This window comes from Harpia harpyja, chromosome 20, assembly GCF_026419915.1.
Source record: "Harpia harpyja isolate bHarHar1 chromosome 20, bHarHar1 primary haplotype, whole genome shotgun sequence".
Taxonomy (NCBI): Eukaryota; Metazoa; Chordata; class Aves; order Accipitriformes; family Accipitridae; genus Harpia; species Harpia harpyja.
This window is the reverse complement of record NC_068959.1, coordinates 636718-656471: the sequence shown is the minus strand read 5'-3', so window position 1 is coordinate 656471 and position 19754 is coordinate 636718. Positions and strand designations below refer to the sequence as shown.

The 19754-nt window shown below is 51.9% G+C and overlaps 1 protein-coding gene across 4 annotated transcripts in view; it reads right to left on the bottom strand.

Moving 5' to 3' along the window:
* The window catches only part of PPP2R2B (protein phosphatase 2 regulatory subunit Bbeta), a 120437-nt gene that overhangs the window by 20354 nt on the left and 80329 nt on the right, over positions 1 to 19754 (bottom strand). For all 4 annotated transcript variants that reach the window (XM_052816391.1, XM_052816388.1, XM_052816389.1 and 1 more), the window contains 3 exons: positions 8849 to 8946; positions 7141 to 7306; positions 4599 to 4711 (listed from right to left, as the gene is read on the bottom strand). In XM_052816391.1, coding sequence (XP_052672351.1) covers positions 4599 to 4711; positions 7141 to 7306; positions 8849 to 8946 — 377 coding nt within the window. The remainder of the gene's footprint in view (positions 1 to 4598; positions 4712 to 7140; positions 7307 to 8848; positions 8947 to 19754) is intronic.

Below are 19754 nucleotides of genomic sequence, written 5' to 3'. Positions count from 1 at the left end.
GCAATCTACGAGTCCTTAATAACCTGCGTGAGACAAAACCCTGCTGCCCAGAGCAATTGGTCCCTGGGCTCATTAGGGTCACACCAGTGAGTTTACAGGGTGTTTCCTTACTTACCAACATTTTAAAGTGCTCGGGCAGAGATCAGCTGCCTGGAGCAGGGAAAGTTGTTCCCAGATGGTATCTGAGCTCCCCTGGGTTTCCCTGGGACAGAGGAGGGCAGGCAGCAGCATCCCCTCCCGAGAGCCCCCGACCAGAGCCCCCGCCAGCCCCAGCTGCTCTCCCTGCTGCGGATGTAGCTCAGGAGCAGGGGACTTGGTGGAGTAAGAAATCCCAGCCTGGCTTGAGAACACACAGTGGCCTGTTACAAGAACATCCTTCAGCAGCAGCCTCCACCCGGCACATCGGGGAGGCAGAAGGCCGTCCCTGTGGCACTTGGAGCTCAGGCCTTACGTTCCAAGGCAGCGCTGGCAGCACAGCATGCTGCTGCTTCTCATTAAACAAGCAATGTAAAGATCAGACCATCTCTATAGGAAAGGGAGGCCCAGGAGCTGTCTCTCCCGGCTGGTTCCCCCAGTTTTGCTCATCAGAGGCACAGACAGCATCTTGCTACACACAGCACCCAGATGCCTGCAGCATCTTCCTCCTGTGGGAGGGATGGGACTGGTGGCAGGACACACACCAGTGTTTCACTGCAGTCTGACTTGCGCTGTGAGGGATCAAAGCAAACACATTCTCTATTTAAAAAGATTTAAGCCCTGGATATTATTTGTGTTAATTATTTCCTGCACACATCCCACGGCGTAGGTACGGCTGTACATCGAGTGGCACTCAAGAGCTTGTGGAGGCTGTTAAATGAGGCTGAAGGGCTGTAGCTATTAGACTGGAGGCTATCCAAATAAGCAGAGCTCTTTTAATGACAGCAAAAGCCTTACTTTACAGTCTGAGCAGAGTTAAATATTCCTTTTGCACTATGTGGGTTAGAAACTCCTCAGAGAACAATGCTTATCAAGTACATTTAAACCATTACGACAAATGGGTAAGAGATGATTGCAGCAAGCTGGTTTTAAAACCATTTTTCGCTTGTCTGTGGTTGAAAATTAAACTGTGGATGGATGCGGCTTTACTCCAAAGCGCAAGCATCACAGGACAATTAAACATCAAAGATACACGAAGCTGCAGCAAAATGGTTACAGCTATGTAAATATCTGTCTAAGTAAAATCATCAAAACATTAGATCAAACTGGTGCTGGTGGAAGAGCCCTCAATCTTCCGTCCTCAGGGACAGCAGGCGTTGCATAGGCAGATACTCATAACCATAATACTGAGCACTTACATCATGTTTTACCTCTTCCTGTTGCCATGAAGCAGGAGCCGTATGTTCCCGCCAGGCTGCTCGCTGCAGAGTGGGAAATCACAGCACCTTATCTCATAGTGCAAGGGAAGACACCCAAGTAGCAAACTCCTCCAGCCATACAGCATCAAGCTGCTACCAGGAATAAATGGACTGAAAGTAAAACGAAGGCTGAAACTTTCGAGGCAGACAGCGGACTCCAATAAATACCATCCAGTTCTCTGATATTTCAGTATGACTTTCTACAGGGAAAAAAAAAATCACAATTCCCTCCTTCCCTGACAAACTCCAGCGACCGCTGCCACCTCCATCCACCCCAGCAGTGCAGGGGTGCTCCTGGGGTGAGCAGGGATGGGGCAGGTGGGTGCCTGGTGGGATGGGCTGGCTGCCCCCACCCCAAACATGGCCCCTGTATGCTGTGGGGCTGGCCCACGTCCTCGGGAAATTCCCGGCACTGCACTGCCCAGGGCTGGACCCAGCACCGGCCATGCTGGCAGCATCTCTGCATCCCTGCACTCCTTGGGGCGCCCCGCTGGGCACTAGCAGTGATGGATGGGCTGGATGGCACAACTTCGGGTCGAGTGCTTGCAAGAACACCCATGCTGATTTTCAGCTCTGCTTCAGCCCTGTGGTTGCCAATTCTAGCACCAGGATGTGGTCAAATGCAATCAGCTCACACCAACAATCAATAGCAAAGATAAGCACAACAATTATTTATTTATTTTCATAACCACTTCACCCGTGCACCCTGCCGAGGCGTCATTACCCTCATTGCGGGCTCCAATCGATCAACAGTCGCTTCCCGCCGGTGCAGCGGGAGCAGACAAGGAGCACAGAGGCAGGTCGGGGGTGGGAGCCCGACCCACCAGCTCAGCACTCCTGCATCCACCCTGTACCCCCCCACAAGCAAACACACACGGGCTGCCTGTTCTTCCCACCCGAGTGTCTGTACCCCAGGTAAGAGAAGGAGGAGGAGCAGCTAAACGATAGCGATAGCGATAGCGTTAAGCCCCCGGGCACACACAGCACTGCAAAGCCAACGTGAGCAGTGCTGCGGGGAGGGCAGCAGAGCTGGCACCGCGCGCAGGAGAGGACAGTGCCACATGGCCAGGGCCACCCGCCGTGCTCCTCGTGGCCACCACTTGCCCGGGCAAGGGGGAACCCACCAGCATGTCTGGGCAGACGGGGCTGTGGCACACATCCCCCCACGTTCCCCATGCCTGCCAGCGCAGGGCTGGCCGGCTGGCAGCCACCGCAGGCGAGATGGATCTTGTGACACCTACAGAGCTGATAGCCAGGTCAACCTCAAAGACAAAAATGCATTTTCCAAAGGTTAAAAAGTTCCATTTCAAAATGTCAAAACTCAGTGTTCCCATAAGGAAATGCTTTGCTTAAAAGCTTACATTGATGCTTTGGCAGTTTTAATACAGTTTGTGTTGGAAAAGAAAAGAAATACGCATCACATTTATCCTGGACTCTTGAGTTGCTTCACCTCCCCCAGAAATTCAATGTTCTTAAAGAATACACTAGCAATAAAAATAAATCAATATTCAAAAATTGCTCCTTTGAGAATGCTGACCTTGCATTTGCTGTTTTGCAAGGTTTCCAGCAGTGTGCTGGGGTGCTCAGGAGGCCACCAGGCACGGGACTGACACTGACAGCCTCCTGCAGCAGAGCTTGTCACGGGCACCTAGATTTTGCCTAGCAGATCTAGGCAAAACTGTGACCTGCGTTTCCTCAGTAAGCCCAGGGCTTTTCCAGTGTGTTTAGCCAGAGAAGGAAGCACTAACTACAGTATACCCCTGAGCACTGCTGTCTTTTTAAAACCTGCCTCCCAGCCCTGCAGAGGATAGATAACCCCAGCTCCAACATCCAGATCCCAAGCAAACTCCTCCAACAGGCTGTCTAGGTAACAGCATATTAGGCTGGAAACGCTGCCTGAAACATGACAGCAGATACATATATACATGAAATAAAATGTTTTCTTGTTCAGTAAAGAAAAATGCCTGCCAGCCACCAAGAAGCAACTCAGTCTGGAGGCGAGAATTAACTACCTGTTTGGGGTTCTCAATGGCTTCATCTGCAATGGAATTGGAACCCATAAAAGTGAGCCAAGGGTAATCATAGCAACAATTTCATATACATAAACATAAAACCCCGAAGTACTCAAAATGCAAATTCTGACAGGACGCTAATAAATTACAAGCTGGTCTGGTCTGATTAATGTAATGACAAACTGACTGCATACTTGGCATTTCTCGGCCTACAGGTTAAAGGAGTTATTGTCTGTTTCTGCTCTAATATCAAGCAGGGGGGAGCATGGCTTCTCTCCATTTGCAGAGGGGCACCCTGCTCACTGCTGGAGCCCACATGCTCGGGGTCTCCAGCACTGCCTGTACCCGCTGCCTGTACCCACTACCGGAGCTGCCGGAGCTCCTCGGGGGTGCGGGGTGAGCTCTGATTGAATTAACAGGGCGTGCACCGCCTCGGGCCGGAGCTGGCTCTTTATATGCAAATTGAAGTTCATAAACAGCTATCCCAGGGCAGCACTTGGGGAAGAGCAAATTTGCCCGTGCTGCTGGCCAGGTGCAGGCAGCTCCCAGGGAGGCAAAGCGATGCCCAGCAGACGGGCGCTGCTGTGCCCATGTGCCTCCCCTTGCCAGGCTTCCCTGCAGCAACAGACGCACTCCTGGGGCGCAGGGGCGGCTGCTTTAATGGGGTCTGTGCATCCATCCCCCTTGCACTAAATGGAAAATGTAGCCTTAGGTGTTTACATTTGATTCAAGAGGCCGGTTTTAATCTCCTCAGGCTGGGAGGAAAACTCATTTAGAGAAAGTACTTATGCTCCCGAAGCAGAAGTTGCGCTTGCAAAGGCACTAAGAAGGGAGAGCTAGTTAACTGCCTCCTCGCCAGGACAGGCATGCAGGGCAGGGCAGTGCAGCAGCAGCGCTGGGACACTGGGGTACCTGACATGAGATGAAACGCAGCATTTCACAGCACGCCTGCCCAGCGCTGGCATAGCCCGGGCACTGCTCCAGCGGCAGCTCCCTCCTCCACTCCCATACCCACACACCAGCCAAAGCACCAGCCTCCAAAACAAGGAGCACCTCCCTGCCCTCTGACATTGACCTACCACATCAGGATGGCGCTACCAGTACTGTGGCACACAGGTGACACCAGCAGCAATTTTTATCCAAGACCCTGAAAAGAAAAGCTCCTTGACAGCCTTGGTCTCCCCGCACTCACCCGTAGCATGGTGATCATGGAGGGGTCTCGGAGCCGGCCATCCTCATCCTTGAGATTGTATCCCTCCGGTCTCTTGTCCCGCTCGCTGACCTTCCATAGCTTCACAGTCTTATCTGGGGGGCAGGAGAGAGGAGAGCATTACGGCTGGCTGCTCCCTGAGCCGTCTGCTGACAGACACGCCAAGGCCATGCCGGTTGGTTTCACAGTGAAAAGCCTGCTGCGTCCCCACCTGCAGCTTCCTGGAAGCAACATGGTTCCAGGGGAAAAGCCTTCTCAGAAGATGTACCTGTCACCACAGCACTTTATCCCCAGAGCCCTGGTTTTGCTGTTCTTGCTGGACAACTACCGGTGCGTTTATCCCAGACATAGGGAGATGGTTGAACAACAGAACTATTGGATTAATGGAGAAATAATAGAAGTGATTTCCCAGGGCTCAGAGCCTCAGAGGTCATGCCCTGAATGTTAGCATTTGTTATTTTGAGTGATGGGACCGAGTTACCCCCAGAGGAGATGATGAGGCATTGGCACCAGGATGGGGCAGCTCAGGCAGCACAGGGAGGCTGAAACCGATGTCCCAGCAATGGACCAGCGCCACACATGGCTGCTCTGCTCCTCCCTGCCACCGACATGCACGTGTTGCATGCTTGTGCACATACACAGACACCCCACCACCCCTTCCCCACAGGTGCACACCCACTGGAAAGCCAGCCGAGAGCAGACTCCCACATAAGATTTTTCCTCCTATGTTTCCTAGCTCATATGGCAGTTATCCAGGGGCCAACGGTTACTTTTCAAGAGTAATTTCCAAATTAATTTAGCTTCTAGTAATTGGAAATGTGTTAAATAGCCAGGATGCACCAGCTCTCCTAATTCTGTCCCCGCTAGCTGCAATATTTCTCCTCCTCTTTGACCCTCATGCTGCGAACACCCCTCGGCCATCCCTGCTGACCCCCAGCACTGGGGTGCTGGCCTTCCACGCCCCAGCCCCATGCCGGCCTCGCCGGCTTCTTTGGGAACACAAAAGGAGGGATGGGGATGCCTGGGGGTGGCTCTAGCTGGGTATCACCCTGCAGGTGTTGGGGTGCTGGGGAGGCAGCTGCAGCAGCGCCCGTGCTGCCAGCAGGCGCTGGGAGCTCTGCACGGCTTTAAAGCTCATCAGGCACAGGGTGCCACAAGGTAAACCATTTTGCTTCCAGTGGAGTTCATGCAGAAATCCAGTGTGCAACAAGTGGAACAGAGCAATGGGCGATTCGAGGTTCCAGCAAGCTGGCTGGTACAACGGCACTGTGAAGGAGCAAAGCACATGCAGAGGTAAGCTGTCCCTGGAAGCTCCCCAAAGGAGGTGAAATGGTGCCTGTAATTCACTCAAAAGTCATCTTGACCTTCCCCACCCAGAAACTGCGCAAAGCCCAGCATTTACCACAGACTGAAGGCAGCTCCGAACTCCCCCTCCCCAGTTCCCTGTCCCCTCCTGGCATCCTACCCACCCTGTGCCCCCTGTGCCCAGGGGAAGGAGCCCCAGGAACACGTGGTTTTATTCTGAACAATGGTGTTTTCTTTCCTCTCTCCTGGCAGAGACTCTTATCAGTAGTTTACCATCACTTCCACCAGGTTTCATACACAACCATATCATCCATCTTAATTTTCTCCTTTACACAGCAATTCCAATAGAGTGCCATTAATTTTGTTTTTATTAACCTGCTTTACTTCAGGGGGTTTCTATACATAATGTTAGTTTAACAGTAAGAACAAAAAGAAACAGCATAACACGGGAGTGTTTCTAAAAGAATCATTTTGATAACCTGCTAGCATATGAAACACCATCCCAAATGGAAAGATAATATCCCTGTTAATCAAAAAACTATTTAAAAACTCAATTAACAGAACATTATGCTCTATAATTAATCTTCATTGCATTTCAATGATTCTCCCCCCAAATGAGTTTAATAAGTCTTTGAATTTTATTACAATGATCAATAGAGTCAATTCTATAATACAAAGTAAGTTGGTTACGGAAGATAATTAGACCCCTCCTTTTTCCCTAAAGTAATTAAGTCACATCCATCTTAAGGTCCCATTCATCCCAAGTAATATTCCTGGATCCTCCTGATATTTATCTGAACATAACATGGAACTGCTGAGCTGAACGCAGCTGCAAATTGAAACAAATCAGCTGCAGTTTTTCTTTAAAAAAAAAGAGTGAAAAAAAAAAAGAGTTCCCAGGATCCAACAAATAAAAAATAAAAGTTGTCAGCAGGGGGAAGATTCCCTCCCTTGCAGGGAACGGCTGCCGTGAAATAAGGACAAAACCTCGTGCACAGGAATTGAGCTCTGCCAGACAGGTTTGGACCCATTCCTGCTCCCCTGTGACACCTGTGTTACCCTGAAGGGAGTTGACATTTTTTTAACATAGATTTTTCCCAAAGAAACACCACAAAGAAGGCCCTGCCTGGCTGTCGGGGCCCAGGGTTCCGAGGCGGTGGGACAGCAGCGCCGGTGTGTGCCCAGCCGGTCCAGGCTGCCCACGGCCGCGGCCACGTACCGTTGGTGGAGAGCAGAAAATAGGCTGCGTTCTGCTGCGGGAGCCATCGTATCTTGTTGATCTTCTCCTCTATCTCCAAACTCTTCAGGTAATCGAACTCTGGCTCGTGGCTCTGGAAGGTGCTGTAGACATTGTACTCTCCCCGGCGATGGGGCTGGTTTTTGCTCTGCAGGAAGGGGAACAGAGAAGAGTCTAAGGCACAGAGTGAGAGAACATTTTCTGTCGGCTCTTTGGTTCTCTAAGGTTTGTTAAGTGACAGCGAGCGCCTGGTCATGGTGACGCAGCGCAGGTCTGAAAGCCAAGGCACGGCCTCTTCTGGCGTGCCAGCTCCCGCACGCTGGTGTTCTCAGCAGGAATGGAGCGGGAACAGAGTGGGAATGGAGAGGGAACGCACCCCACCACGCCGGCCGTCCCTGGTGAATGGCTGGGACCAAGCACCAGCTCCTGCCGGGTGCCAAAACCAGCCCCAGAGGAGCCACTGGCAGCATGCCGCCAGCACGGGATAAGCAGCATTTGCCCCACAGGTGCACAAATATAAAGCAAGAATAATGCAACAAAGAAAAGGACACAAGCTCTGTAGGAATTGACGCTGCGTGCCATGGCTCAGCGCTCAGGCTTGTAAGGTACTATGTATCTGCAAATCCCACATGGTGAGCCACCCAGCACCAGGCTCTGAATGGGGCTGAGGTAATTAAATGAAAACTATCGTGGAGATGAACTTCCCGCATGCAAATGAAGCGTTTGGGTCGGTGAAGCCCCACTTGTCCCCTGGCGTGCAGCACTGCTCCAAAGTAGGAGCTGAACAGAATACATCCGGTGTGATGCTAGGAAGCTTAAAATTCAAGTAAAGCAGTAGAATAATAAAATGAGAGGGAAATGAGAAATGAAATAGTGCTGGAAAGGTTGATGAAGCGTCTATGCATGTAACCTTTAACTGATCGGTTCTCTCCAGCATATGTAGAAATAATTTTGAGGCTATAACTTTGAGAAAAATTTAAAAGCACCATTGGACTGTGACATTTTTCATGGCCAGGCCTGACTCATCCCTTCCGCTGTCAGCAAACACACCCACAGGGGAGAACGTCTCCCGCCGGCTCAGACCATGCAACACCGCATGCACCATGCCAGACCAGCTAACCGGGATGGCTTCGGAAATGGCAGGGAATCTCCCAGGTGGCGGGGGCCCACGCAGCTGCCCCCGGCCAGGCCCGCTTTGTGCCCGCCAGCGCAGGCGCCCGTGCTGAGGACTGGGCACTCGCCACTCCTGCAGAAGGCTGGGCAGACCATGACCTCAAGTTTTCAACAAAGAGCTTGTTAAAATTTCCTGGGGCAAAGTGTTTTGGAAGGGAAACATGATTGTTTCACCCGTCTATGCTTTCCGGACATTTTGGTGGTGTGAGAGAGTTTTTGAAGGGAGGTGTTAGTGATGAGATGGACACCCATGGCATGCTCAAATGCGTCAGCCTGATCCAAGTTACACACAGCTGCAGAGAGCTGCAGCCAGAGCATAAGGATGCAGGAAACGCAACGTGTTTTTGGAGGGTGTTTTACAAGATGAAATCTGGTCCTGCTTATGTTAATAGTCGCTTTTCAGTTTGGAGTCTGCCAGAAGAGACCTGAGGTTAGGAGTGACACAGACGGATTAGGAAACAGCAGGAAGCTTCTCTTAAAAGGATAAAATGGGCATTTTGCATTCACTGGCACTTACCTCCTGCTCACGTTGAAATATTACAACACGGCCCCCCTTGTCCCCTGTTGCTAGTAATTCTCCAGTGTGGTTGAATTCTACTGTAGAGATGATGTCAGCTGGAAAGAAGAAGACAAAGACAATTTAAGTAACCGCAGACTGGCTTTCACAGGCATCTAGAAAGCACCATTCCCTGTACAGCTACATGCCTTGTCAGTGCTTCGTCCCCTGTGGGATCTCCATAAATCTCCGTTTTTCTATTGTCGATGATAATAATGGCCACAGCATTTTGGAATTTTGCTGTCGTGAACCAAGACCTGCTTGGCACGCCGGCCACCTTGTCCTGGCCTGCACCCCAACAGCCGAATTCAGGGGTACTTCCATCTCTGCGCTGTGCCTGTGCTGACCAGAGCCCAGGGACTGCTGCTGGCAGCGGGGGTGCAGAGCTGGGCGGCGCAACACGGCACGGCATGGCACGGCACGGCACGGCACGGCACAGCACAGCACGGCACGGCATAGCACGGCACGGCATAGCACGGCACGCTCCCCTCGCACCCCAGGGAGCTGCCCCCACCACTTTGGGTGATGCGATTGATTCCTGGGACCTGGGGAGGGCTCTGTGCCACCTGGCACCCCAGCACCTCGCCCCAGCACCTGCCAATGGCGCCTGTGCAAGGGGCAGGCTTTGCTCCTGCCCGGCTCTTCTGCTTCCTCACTCCCCCTCCGACACTTGGGGAGGTGGTTTGCCTTCACCCTTGGAGGACAGAGAGCAGATGGATGAAGACACTTTTGTATTCTCCACCCAAACACACCAGGCCAAGCAGGCTGGGTGACCACACCAACTCTGCCACTTTTCTCTGCCCATTGCTCTATCTCCCATCGTCTATCAAGGTAAATTAAAGTGATGCCTTTCAGCCCTCTGTCACCCCAAAAGCCACCATGCTCGCACTGCTCCCCTTCCCCACAAACCAAAGTGCCATCACCAGGAGGGAAAACCCCTGAGCAGGGACTGGTGCTCGGCTGCAGTAACGGGGAGAAGTGAGGAAACGCGCATGGACCTGTAACTTGTAAGCGCTTTAATCTGCACTGTTTACCCTTGAGGCAAAGAAAGCAGGAGAGCTGCTAATGATTGGATTTATTGGGCCTATTTTTAGAAGAATGTCAGAGGTTAATTCCACGGCAATTACTGCCCAACTGGTGTTCACCCACTGCCTGGAGTGCAGCTCTCCACCAGCACGAAGCTGGGGAAGGGGAAGAATGAACGCAGCCTCAGAGACCCAGTGCTGGGTACAAGATTGATTTTGCAATAAACAGCACTTAGCTATGATAACAACCAGCTCATTCCTGCTATGACGGCTGACAGCATTTGCATTTCTTTTCCCTCTCATTTCTGCAGTCCACCTGTACTAACAGGGTTGTAGAGCCCATGGCTGCAGCCTCTGCAGCTCTGGCAAGGGGCAGATCCCTGTGCCAGCTGCGGCTGCAAACACCGGCTGGGCACTCAGGCCACCAGCACCAGCCGGACTGTGGGCACTGGCACCCTTGGAGCCCCCTGAGCACCGCGATGATTTCTCTTGCTTATTAGCTCTGTCATGTGCCAGCGGAGAAAACATCTGAACCACATAACCTGAATTGTCCCTTCTCCTTCCTATGATTTTTATCCATCTCGGACACCTACTAGAAAGTTACCACAGCAAATTAGAAAAGACAAGGAAGAAAAGGCCATCAACCCAAATTCAGAGAGTGGCACAGACTTCTGCAGCTGCTGGGAACACTTCTAATGGTCTGTCTCCCAGGATGTCAGCCAAGATAGCACCCACCAAATGCACGCCCCATGCCGCGGCGTCTCCCAGACGAGGCGTCTCAGAGCCCCTTCCACAGCCGCGGGCTCCCCCAAAACAACACACCTCCGCCGCAGGATGCTCCCACAGCCGAGCGAGTGACTCCATGAGGGTCTGGGAGTCAGAACAGCCACCATCAGCCAGCAGCGCCCGGGCAGCCACCTCGTCCCAGTGGTGTGGGGGACACACCACCAGCATACACCGCTGCTCACCAGCACACACCGGTGCTCACCAGCACACCCACAGCAGCACCCCGACCTCAAGCATACCCACTCAGGCAGATGGCTGCCGAGCCTCAGTTCACACAGGCTTTGCCTCTCCTGCTGCCCATGTGGGTGGGTTGTGTCTTCTGAGCCATGCCAGGGGGGAACCAACCCTCCAGCACAGAGAAACCTGGGACACAAGAGCACCCCAAATTTATTCACACTGCCCACGGCTCTGTGTCTTCAAGGGGACTTCCCCGCTCACTCTCTGGATCTTCTCTGTCCCCGATGGTGTGGAAGGAGCCCACCACATCTGCTGAGTTGTGAAAACCCAGATGGCTGCAGGCAGGTGAGTGATGAACTCTGGGCTGCTCCTATTAATATTCGTGCATCTTCCCCATATTGTCCCACCTCTCCAGCATGAAGCACATTTGTAGTGACACATGAATGCATTCAGAAGTTCATCTTAATTCACTTAGAACACTTGGTTGCTGTGAATAGATTTAGGGAGGTGATTTCACCACAGACGGAGATGGCGCTGCAGAAGCAAAACCCAAGAGGCTAATGGTAACACCTCCGTCCTGCAGAGCAAGCAGAAAGGGGGGGGTGTGCCGAGGGCCGGACCGGCTGGCACTGAGCTGGAAAACTCTAAGGCGAAGCGCTTTATTCCTTTGCATGGAGCCCTTCTGCCTCAGACTGCCTCTGTGGGCAGCGGAGTCTGCCAGACAGGTTTTAACCATCTGCTACTAACATTAATAAAAAGGCTGAAAAGAGATGCACAAGGGCTGAGCTCTGCTCTTGCTTACACCAGTGAAGAGCAAGGCTAACTCCAGCAGAGCTGGCTGCAGCACTGGGCACAGACAGCAACTGTTAGGGATTTCAGTCTTTTGGGGTTAAAGTTACTGGATGGATCTTGAACTTCTTCAGATCACCTGTTCTTCCTCTCTTGGCTGGCTTTGAACTATTGGTTAAGTATCATTCCCATTTAGCAGCTGGGAAGACGGGTCATGGAAGGTTTTCAGGGTTGGTTTTTTTCTGGTTTCCCTTAGGCAATGTAATCTACACATACTTCTTGGTTGCTTCTGCTGTTCTTGCACACTCTTTAAAACCTCTTTTAACAGATCACCTCTCTGCCAATAGGTTTACAATCCATTAATGCATCAGATAACGTGATGCACAGCCTCTGACCTCTAGATTACCATTTCACATCCAACACGGACTGGAGGCAACCAGGCACCATCCCTGGTGTGCCCAAGACTTCCCCGCACTGTGCGCAAGGGGCTGCCCTCCTCCGCACAGCTCCTGAACTAAGCTGTAACACGAAGCTAGTAAGTTCCTTAGTTTTGGCAGAACGAAAAAGGAGATCAACAACCTGCTCCCACGGTACAGACACATTTTTGATGTTGCTGTTAAACAAGCATCTACTATGAAAAACAGATCTCTCTCATACCCACCCAGTTCTTTAACCTTGGATTTGCTCGACTGATGGGCCAGAACAGCAAGGACCCATGAAGACCCTTGCATGAGGGAAACCTTTGCAAAGATGCCACACTGAAGTTAGAACCTCAGAAATTAAATTAGCAAAACATCAGTGAACAAAACATCCACCTGATATAGTTCTGTTTTGTACAATCACCATGTTCAGTGAATGCCTCCCAAAGGGCAGGACAGGTATTTTTAAACACCTGATAAAGGCTGGCAAGGAACACCTAGACAGGGCAAATCCCACCCATGCTGCTGCGAACCTGCCAGACTTGCTACAACATTTAAGCATCCTGCAGAATCAGAAACCAATTCGCCATTTCAAGGAAAGGACATTGGATCTAACAAATAGAAGAAAAAACATATCCCTGAAAAGTTAAGCCAAAAGCCATCTTCCATTCTCACAGGTAATTACATCCACAGCTGCAGACAGATACCACAGCCAAAATCCAACATGCTCAAGCACTGAGAAACTTTGTGTTTGGAACCAAATCTGGCTCAGCAGCTTGAGCTAAGCCCCAGCTCAAGCAGAGGTTTTCATTCCTGTAGCGGGTGACCTCCACTCCGGTGAGCGTCGCTGCGATGTCCTCGGCTGAGCCTGGCATCAGCAGAGGTGTCATGCGGAGAACGCGCCAGGGACGGACTTGGCACAGAAGCTGCAGCAGTAGCCAAGGAACTGCAGAGGCCATGGCCAGGCAGTGTTAATGTGCACCTCACACTAAGTGGTATTTTTTCCTTCTAAAATTACTCGGTTGAAAATGTATCTGTTTTGCACTATTTAATCTTCTCCATCACCAGCTGCTGGTTTTAGGTCATTCACTTTTCAATGAATTAAAAATAACTTCCTGTGCTGCAGTGAGACATTTTTCAGACAGCGCCTGCTACCTAATGCATCACCTTGTCAGCAGAGCTATCATCTGAAACACCGGGGCTGGGCACCACGAGGATCCTCATGCCACCCCGGCCCTGCCACCCGTTTATTCTGCGCCTGCGGGGAAGGGGGATGCAGGTCCACAGGACCTCCCAGACTGACCGTTTGCTCATGCCTGTCATCAGGATTTCAGACAAGAATAACAACAGAGCCTGGCTAACAACACGCTTTCATATCTTAGAAAAACCTAACAATTAAAAAAACCTCTCTCATGAGTGGAAGTATTCAACCCAGCCCAAAACCCACCACTGTCTACAGGAGCATCACCCCAGGCACCCGTGGGCTGGGCTCTGGCTCTTCTCTGACATCTCTGGGTAGTAACAACAGTCTGGCATTGCACAGGAAAACATCCCCGAGGGGTAAAATGGAGGAGGCTTCAAGAGGTTACAATTCAGGAGCACAGGGCAGCATCAGATCCTTTTCAAAGATGTCTCTCGACAAACTTGGGCCCCTCCAGCACAGGCTGGTCTGTCACGGGCTGCTGCCTGCTCATCCCCACCCGCTGCACTTGAGAGACATGAGAGGGCGATTATTAATTAAAATTCACATGTATTCACATTGAAATGATCAATAATTTATGCCCATTTCTCCTAAGGTTCCTACAGCAGTTTTGTGACAACAGAAAGGAAAAAAGCTTCTCTTTTTTTTTGCTTTTTCATTTCCTTCACCACCTCCTACACGCTCAGTGCCCAGAATGCGGGAATTTAAAGAAAACAGTTTCCATGGAGACCCTCCCCTCCACCAGCACCCGCCCATCCTCCCTTCCCTCAGCATCAGTGCTCCTTCACGCTTTCATGCTAAAAATATCGAAGATGGGATTTGATTTCCGCCGTAGCATTACAGTTTTATCAGAAAAATAGGAAATTTATAATACACACACCCCCCCTCCCCCTCTCCCGGTGTGGAGGGAAGGCATGCTCTCCACGAGGAACAGTAAAATGAACCCGTTATTAAAAAGAGAGAACACAAAATCAGGGGAGCTGCAGTCGGTGCTGAGACCTGCATCCCCAGAGCAGGCTGACCGGAGCGGGGAGCTGCCCGTGCTGCTGCCCCTCTCCTCCTGCCCACCAGTGCAGGGGCCTGACCGGGTGCCCTGTACCCGCTCCCGGCGCATCCCAGGCACCTCGTCCCTGCTCCCAGTGCATCCCAGGCACCTCGTCCCCACTCCCGGCACATCCCGTCTGCCCCAGCATCATCATCAGCTCCAAGAAGAAGGGCCCTGATACTGCCTGTCCCAGCAGGGAGGCCATGGGGACGCTACGCGTGTCCCACCAAACGTACCAGGAGCACACGCCCCCGATTCGCACAGGATGACACCCATGGTCCAGCCTGTGAGGTCGCAGCCGCAGCAGGACAGCCATTAGCCCGGTGGCAGGGGCATCCCTGGGCTCAAACCCACAGGGCAGAGGGGTGTCCCCCAGTCGTCCCGGGGGCTCTGCCCGCTGCTGTGTGCCCCCACGTCACATCAGCCAGTGCGGCTGGCGCAGGGCAATGGCTCACACCCGGCACAGTCCAGGACAGCCCATGCCTCCTCCTGACTGGCACAGTTTTCCAGGGCCTGCCTTGCACAGAAGTGCTGGGTTTTTGCCCTTTCTTCCAAAGTTGACCAGTTTCCAGGAGGGCAGAACGATTTCACCTGGGGCGGGATGGTGCAGCCCACTGCACGTTGCCGGATCGCACTGCAGGACTGATCCAACAGTCTAAAACAGCTGTGAAGAAGCACAGCAAGCCAGAAAGAGGTTCAAAGTAGGGAAAGCCACGGAAAAATCTGTCTGCAGGTGAGAATACCCTTTCCAGCTGAGGTACGTGTTAGACAACGTTTAACATCCAGAGCTTAAAAATCCACAATTTTTATTAGCTTTTCAGAAACGTACTTGCACTGTGCTTACAATGACTACAGAACACGTTGGGTGACGTGGCCGGGCAGGCTGGCGGGTTCCGGCTGCGAGGTGCTGCCCAGCGCGGCAGCGTGGGCACTCCCACGTACTGCCTGTGGGACCCAGCTGCTGCCCAGACCAGCTCTGCTGCCGATGCCGGGAGGGGTGTCGGCAGAGGCTCATTTCAAGGGCTTGCAGCACGGCACTGGCACTGGCCTCATGCTAACTGCCAGAAGGTGTGCCCAGAGCACTGTCAGCTTAAAGCAGGGAACGCATGAGTCACCGCATGACAGCGTCTTCCCTGGTTGCCTCTGCTCCCATGCCTTCCGCACCCACGAGAGTCACGCAGCCTTTCTGAGCACTATCTCCTTTCCATTTCTGCAAAGCTTCGCTCTCTGCAAGCCCCAGAGAAAACCCTTTAGAGGCAGGAAGAGCATTACTGTAAGCATCATTATGATAAATTGGGTACAGTGAGAAGATCACAAACAGCAAACTTTGTGTCTGAGGTCCACAAATGAGTCAGTCATACAGCTGCAAAATTAGCAATTTCCAACCCAACAAGACACAGAGCTGACATCTCCACATTGCTATGCAAGGTTTCACCCTAAAGCTCGTCTGTTCCTATAAACATCTCGTACAGCCTGCTCGTTTGCCCCAGGCACTGGTATTGGAGAGCCGGTGTGTTCTCCAAGTCCTGCTGCTCGATCACCATTGCTCAGCCCCTCATGCATAAAACGACCCTAGATTTTCACTCCCCCAAAACAAGTGACAAGTAGGTGTTCTTGCTGCTACTTTGTAGGGCAGACACCAAGCTGGTGGAGCCCTGCTGAATGCAAGAGGATATGTCTATTTACAGTCTCGCAATATCTAAGAGAAGTGCATCATGTAGCAATAATCAGCAGAGAAAAAGGTAGAAAGTAAATCTGCAAAATTTTCAATTATTTTTAGGATTATTCTTGTTCCTGCCAAAATGTTGACAAAAATCCAACAAAAGCCTCAAATTTTGACAAGCTTCAGTTCCAAGGAACTAGCCCCTGCCTCCCTGCTCCTTGGAAGGGGTCACAGCCACGGTCCATCCCACAGGGACACTTAGGGGCAACCCAGAAGGGATTTGCCTCTTCACCAGCCCTGGCAATCTGGTTCCTTCCAGCCATGCAGAGCTTTGCTCTTATTTCTCTCTCTTTACTTTTTTATGTACCTACTGAAAAGGTGATACCGGTTCTTCCCCAGAATGAAAACATCAGCTTTTCTTGGGCAAGCCCTGTCCCAGAGTGACAGGGAGGCTCTCCTCAGCCCTGACACCTGGGACAGAGCAGAGGGGAATGCTTCAGCCCTCGCAGCTCTGCTCCGGACCTCAGACCTGACAGTCCCCAAGACCTGCACTTTTTCTGCAGCTGAGGGCAATCCGCAAACACTGGGAGTCCAGGAAGGAGGACCAAGAATGACCGGCCCCTTGTCACTTATTCCTGCATCTCCTTCCCCTCTGGCTGCTTTCTCAGTGGGACAGGTCCCTTTTGGGGTGGGTAGGGTGGGCAGGCCCACGGTCCCATACCCACACACAGGTCCAGGAGCTGTGCAGATGACACCATCAGGCCAGTTCCTTCCCTAATTCCTCAAGGGTGGAGCTCTGCCTTTCTCAGGCAGCTCCGGACCTCTTAACTACACCAGACTGTCCCCAGCTCGCCGGCATGCTCCTGCCTGCTCAGCCCTGCCAGCCGGGGCCTGGCGCCGTGGGCCCCGGGAAGGCTGCGGAGGGGACTCGTGACCACAGCTTGGCTCCAGATGCCCCATTCTTTTTATTATTTGTATAAATCACTTGGTGGATGGCACCGCACACAAAGCCTCCAACTCTGCAGATGATAATAAATTGGGAAGCACCATAAATAACGGCAAACCAGGCTGCCAAATGAAGAAGGATTTAGATATTCAAATCCCAGGCTATGAGTTGTCAAATCCCGTTTAATGCTGATAAGTGTGGGATAATAACTCACTGCAAACACGTCTCTCCTCCCCCTCACATCAGTCCCTCAAACAGAGCGAGGGCAGAGGGGGATTTGCTGAGCGGACGGGGATGCTGGCCCCGACCAGGAACATAACCGAGCTGTGGTTATCCCCCTGCCCAGCCTGCTGCTCAGCTGCGATGGAGAAAGCAAATGGGACGCCAATGGGTCCTGTTAATTGGAGAACAAAATCTACATCTGAAACCATTCAGGTGCATGAAGAAAGCACGAGGAGGTCATGAAAAATTAAAGGACTTAGGGAGGGAAATGAAGGACACAGCCACGTCTGGTAATGGGAGAGCCAGATCACAAGCCCACCCATGGATCCTCTGCAGGGGTCTCGGTACAGGTCTCTGCATCCCAGCACTCCATGGCAGGAGGTGGACCCCAAGCTCAGAGAGGGGTTTCAAGGAGGATGCAAACTTTTGAGTTTCCACTGAATAATGCAGCACAGTCCTCAGCCACAGCCTCCCGAGGAGGACTCCTGGCTCTGAACCTCAGTGACAGCCTGTGGGTCTTATCTTGCTCAGGAAATTGAGACTCTTAGCATTTCACTGTTTAAAAGAGAACCCTTTGGTTTCCCTTTCTGTCTGCCTCTCAAAAAAAAAAAAAAAAAAAAAAAAAAGAGAGTGAGCGGGGGTTTTTTTAATAACTCTGAAATGCACACGCTGTCAGCAATGAGGAATTCACGCTGCATGTCAGAGCTTTAAATGCAGACTTGTGGAGTTTTGACGGAGAGTTGTGAAAATACCAATGTGCAGGCTTGAACACTGCAAGACGTTTTAAAAGGAGCCATGACCTGCTCTCACTTTTGTAAGTTCAGATTTACAAAAGAAAAAACCCAAACCAAACCCAAACCAACCAAACCGCAGTCCCAAATGCAGACAGGCCAACTGTGCCTTTCTGCTGTGGGTGCTGACTGGCCATCAAATGGAGAATGCTTCTGGGGCCAGTCCCTCCTGATCTGCACACAACAGGGACCTCTGCATCAGGAAGGCAGCCGAGGAGTTGTCCTGGCCACTTCAGGGACTTGGACGCTTTACAGGTTCACCTCCTGGGTAGACAGCCAGGGCACCTTGGAAACACTTGCCATGAAATGAAGCACCCCAGCAGCTCCAAGAGCAGCACTGGCAGTGCTGGCTGCAGGAGGAGCGGGACCCAGTCCCGTGCCCCCCCAGCACAGCCGGCAGCCCACGGCAGAGCCAGACCTCCCAGTTTCCACCCCAACAGGCAGAGCAAAAAGCTCATCCAAAGACATGAATGCAGCTTTCTTCCCTGCCTGTGAAAAAGTGTTAGCGAGGAACCAAAATGAGGAGGACTTCAGGGCCCCTCAGCTACAGAAAAGACAGGCTAAAGAGGAAAGCCTGGGCAAAGCTATGGAGCTGGAAGGGGACAGGGAAGCGCCATCCAAGTCCCACCAGAACAGGGCAAAGTGTGATTTGCAGGGTGACACCAGGCTGAGCCAGGGCCATCAATCCTCCCCCAAACTGTGTGGTCCACGGCAGGGGGGGAGTGGGGCGGGAAGGGAAGAGGACAGCAGAGGTTAAACTGGGATCTAATGGCATGCAAAATCACATGTGATTGATCTGCATTGATTTTTCCCTGCTGAGGTGAATGACAGCCTGGCAAACAGAAATCAATTCCACTGCATTAAGCCCAGTAAGGATCTGGTATCATCAGCAAAACGGCCTGAAACACCATGACTTGCCCACACCACAAAGCGCGGCGCAGCACGGCACGGCACCTGCGCCTGCCCGACCCCTCCGTCCCAGCTGGGCCAGGGCTGCGGCGAAGGAGGGAGGACAGGCTTTGCAGAAAACCACCATGCCTGAGCACCTCCAAGCCCTGGGGAAAGCCCAGGCCCATTCCTCTGCGCCATCGCAAGTCCTGTTTCCTAAAGGGATCGGCCTGGAGTCGCAGCTTGGAGTTGGACCTCCCAGCAGCTTTGGGGAGGGCTGGACGTGCTGCTGAGCTCTGCCGTCCGGGTACGGCTTCTCATCGCGACGATGTGATGCTGCAGACCTAGCAGCAGCTGCTACTCTTCCCCAAAATGCAATAACTCTCCTAGATTTAAGTGCTAAAAATACTGGCACATTCAAAATTTCTTTGCCCTTGTTACAGCAAAGAATAATTTAGTGCTACCAACCTCGACGAAAGAAAATTCCATCTGGTAGCTCCCCCAGTGCATCTCTGCAGCATCCCCCACTGCAGCACCTGTTTCAGAGTGCCTACATGAAAGAATGTGAATTTACATCTCTCCCATCATCCTCGCAAGGTTTAAGTCACTGTAACTGCTGGAAATGAGAGTTCAGGAGGAAATAATGTCATGGAAGTGTTTAGCATGAAGGCGCATGGAGAGCAGCGGCTCTTGTGGTCCCAGATGCCTGGGTGCACGGGGCCGCGCTCTGTCCCCGTCACATGGCAGCTGCGATCAAACACTCCTCCAAAGCTGAATGCAATCAGCAGAAACCATGCAGCTTTGAAATGTGATGGGTTGGTTCATTAACAGAAGCAGAGTAATAAAGTGGAAAAGAAAGCCAACAACAGCTTTCAGACAGAACCAAAACTTACTACGGCACTTGACAGAGACACT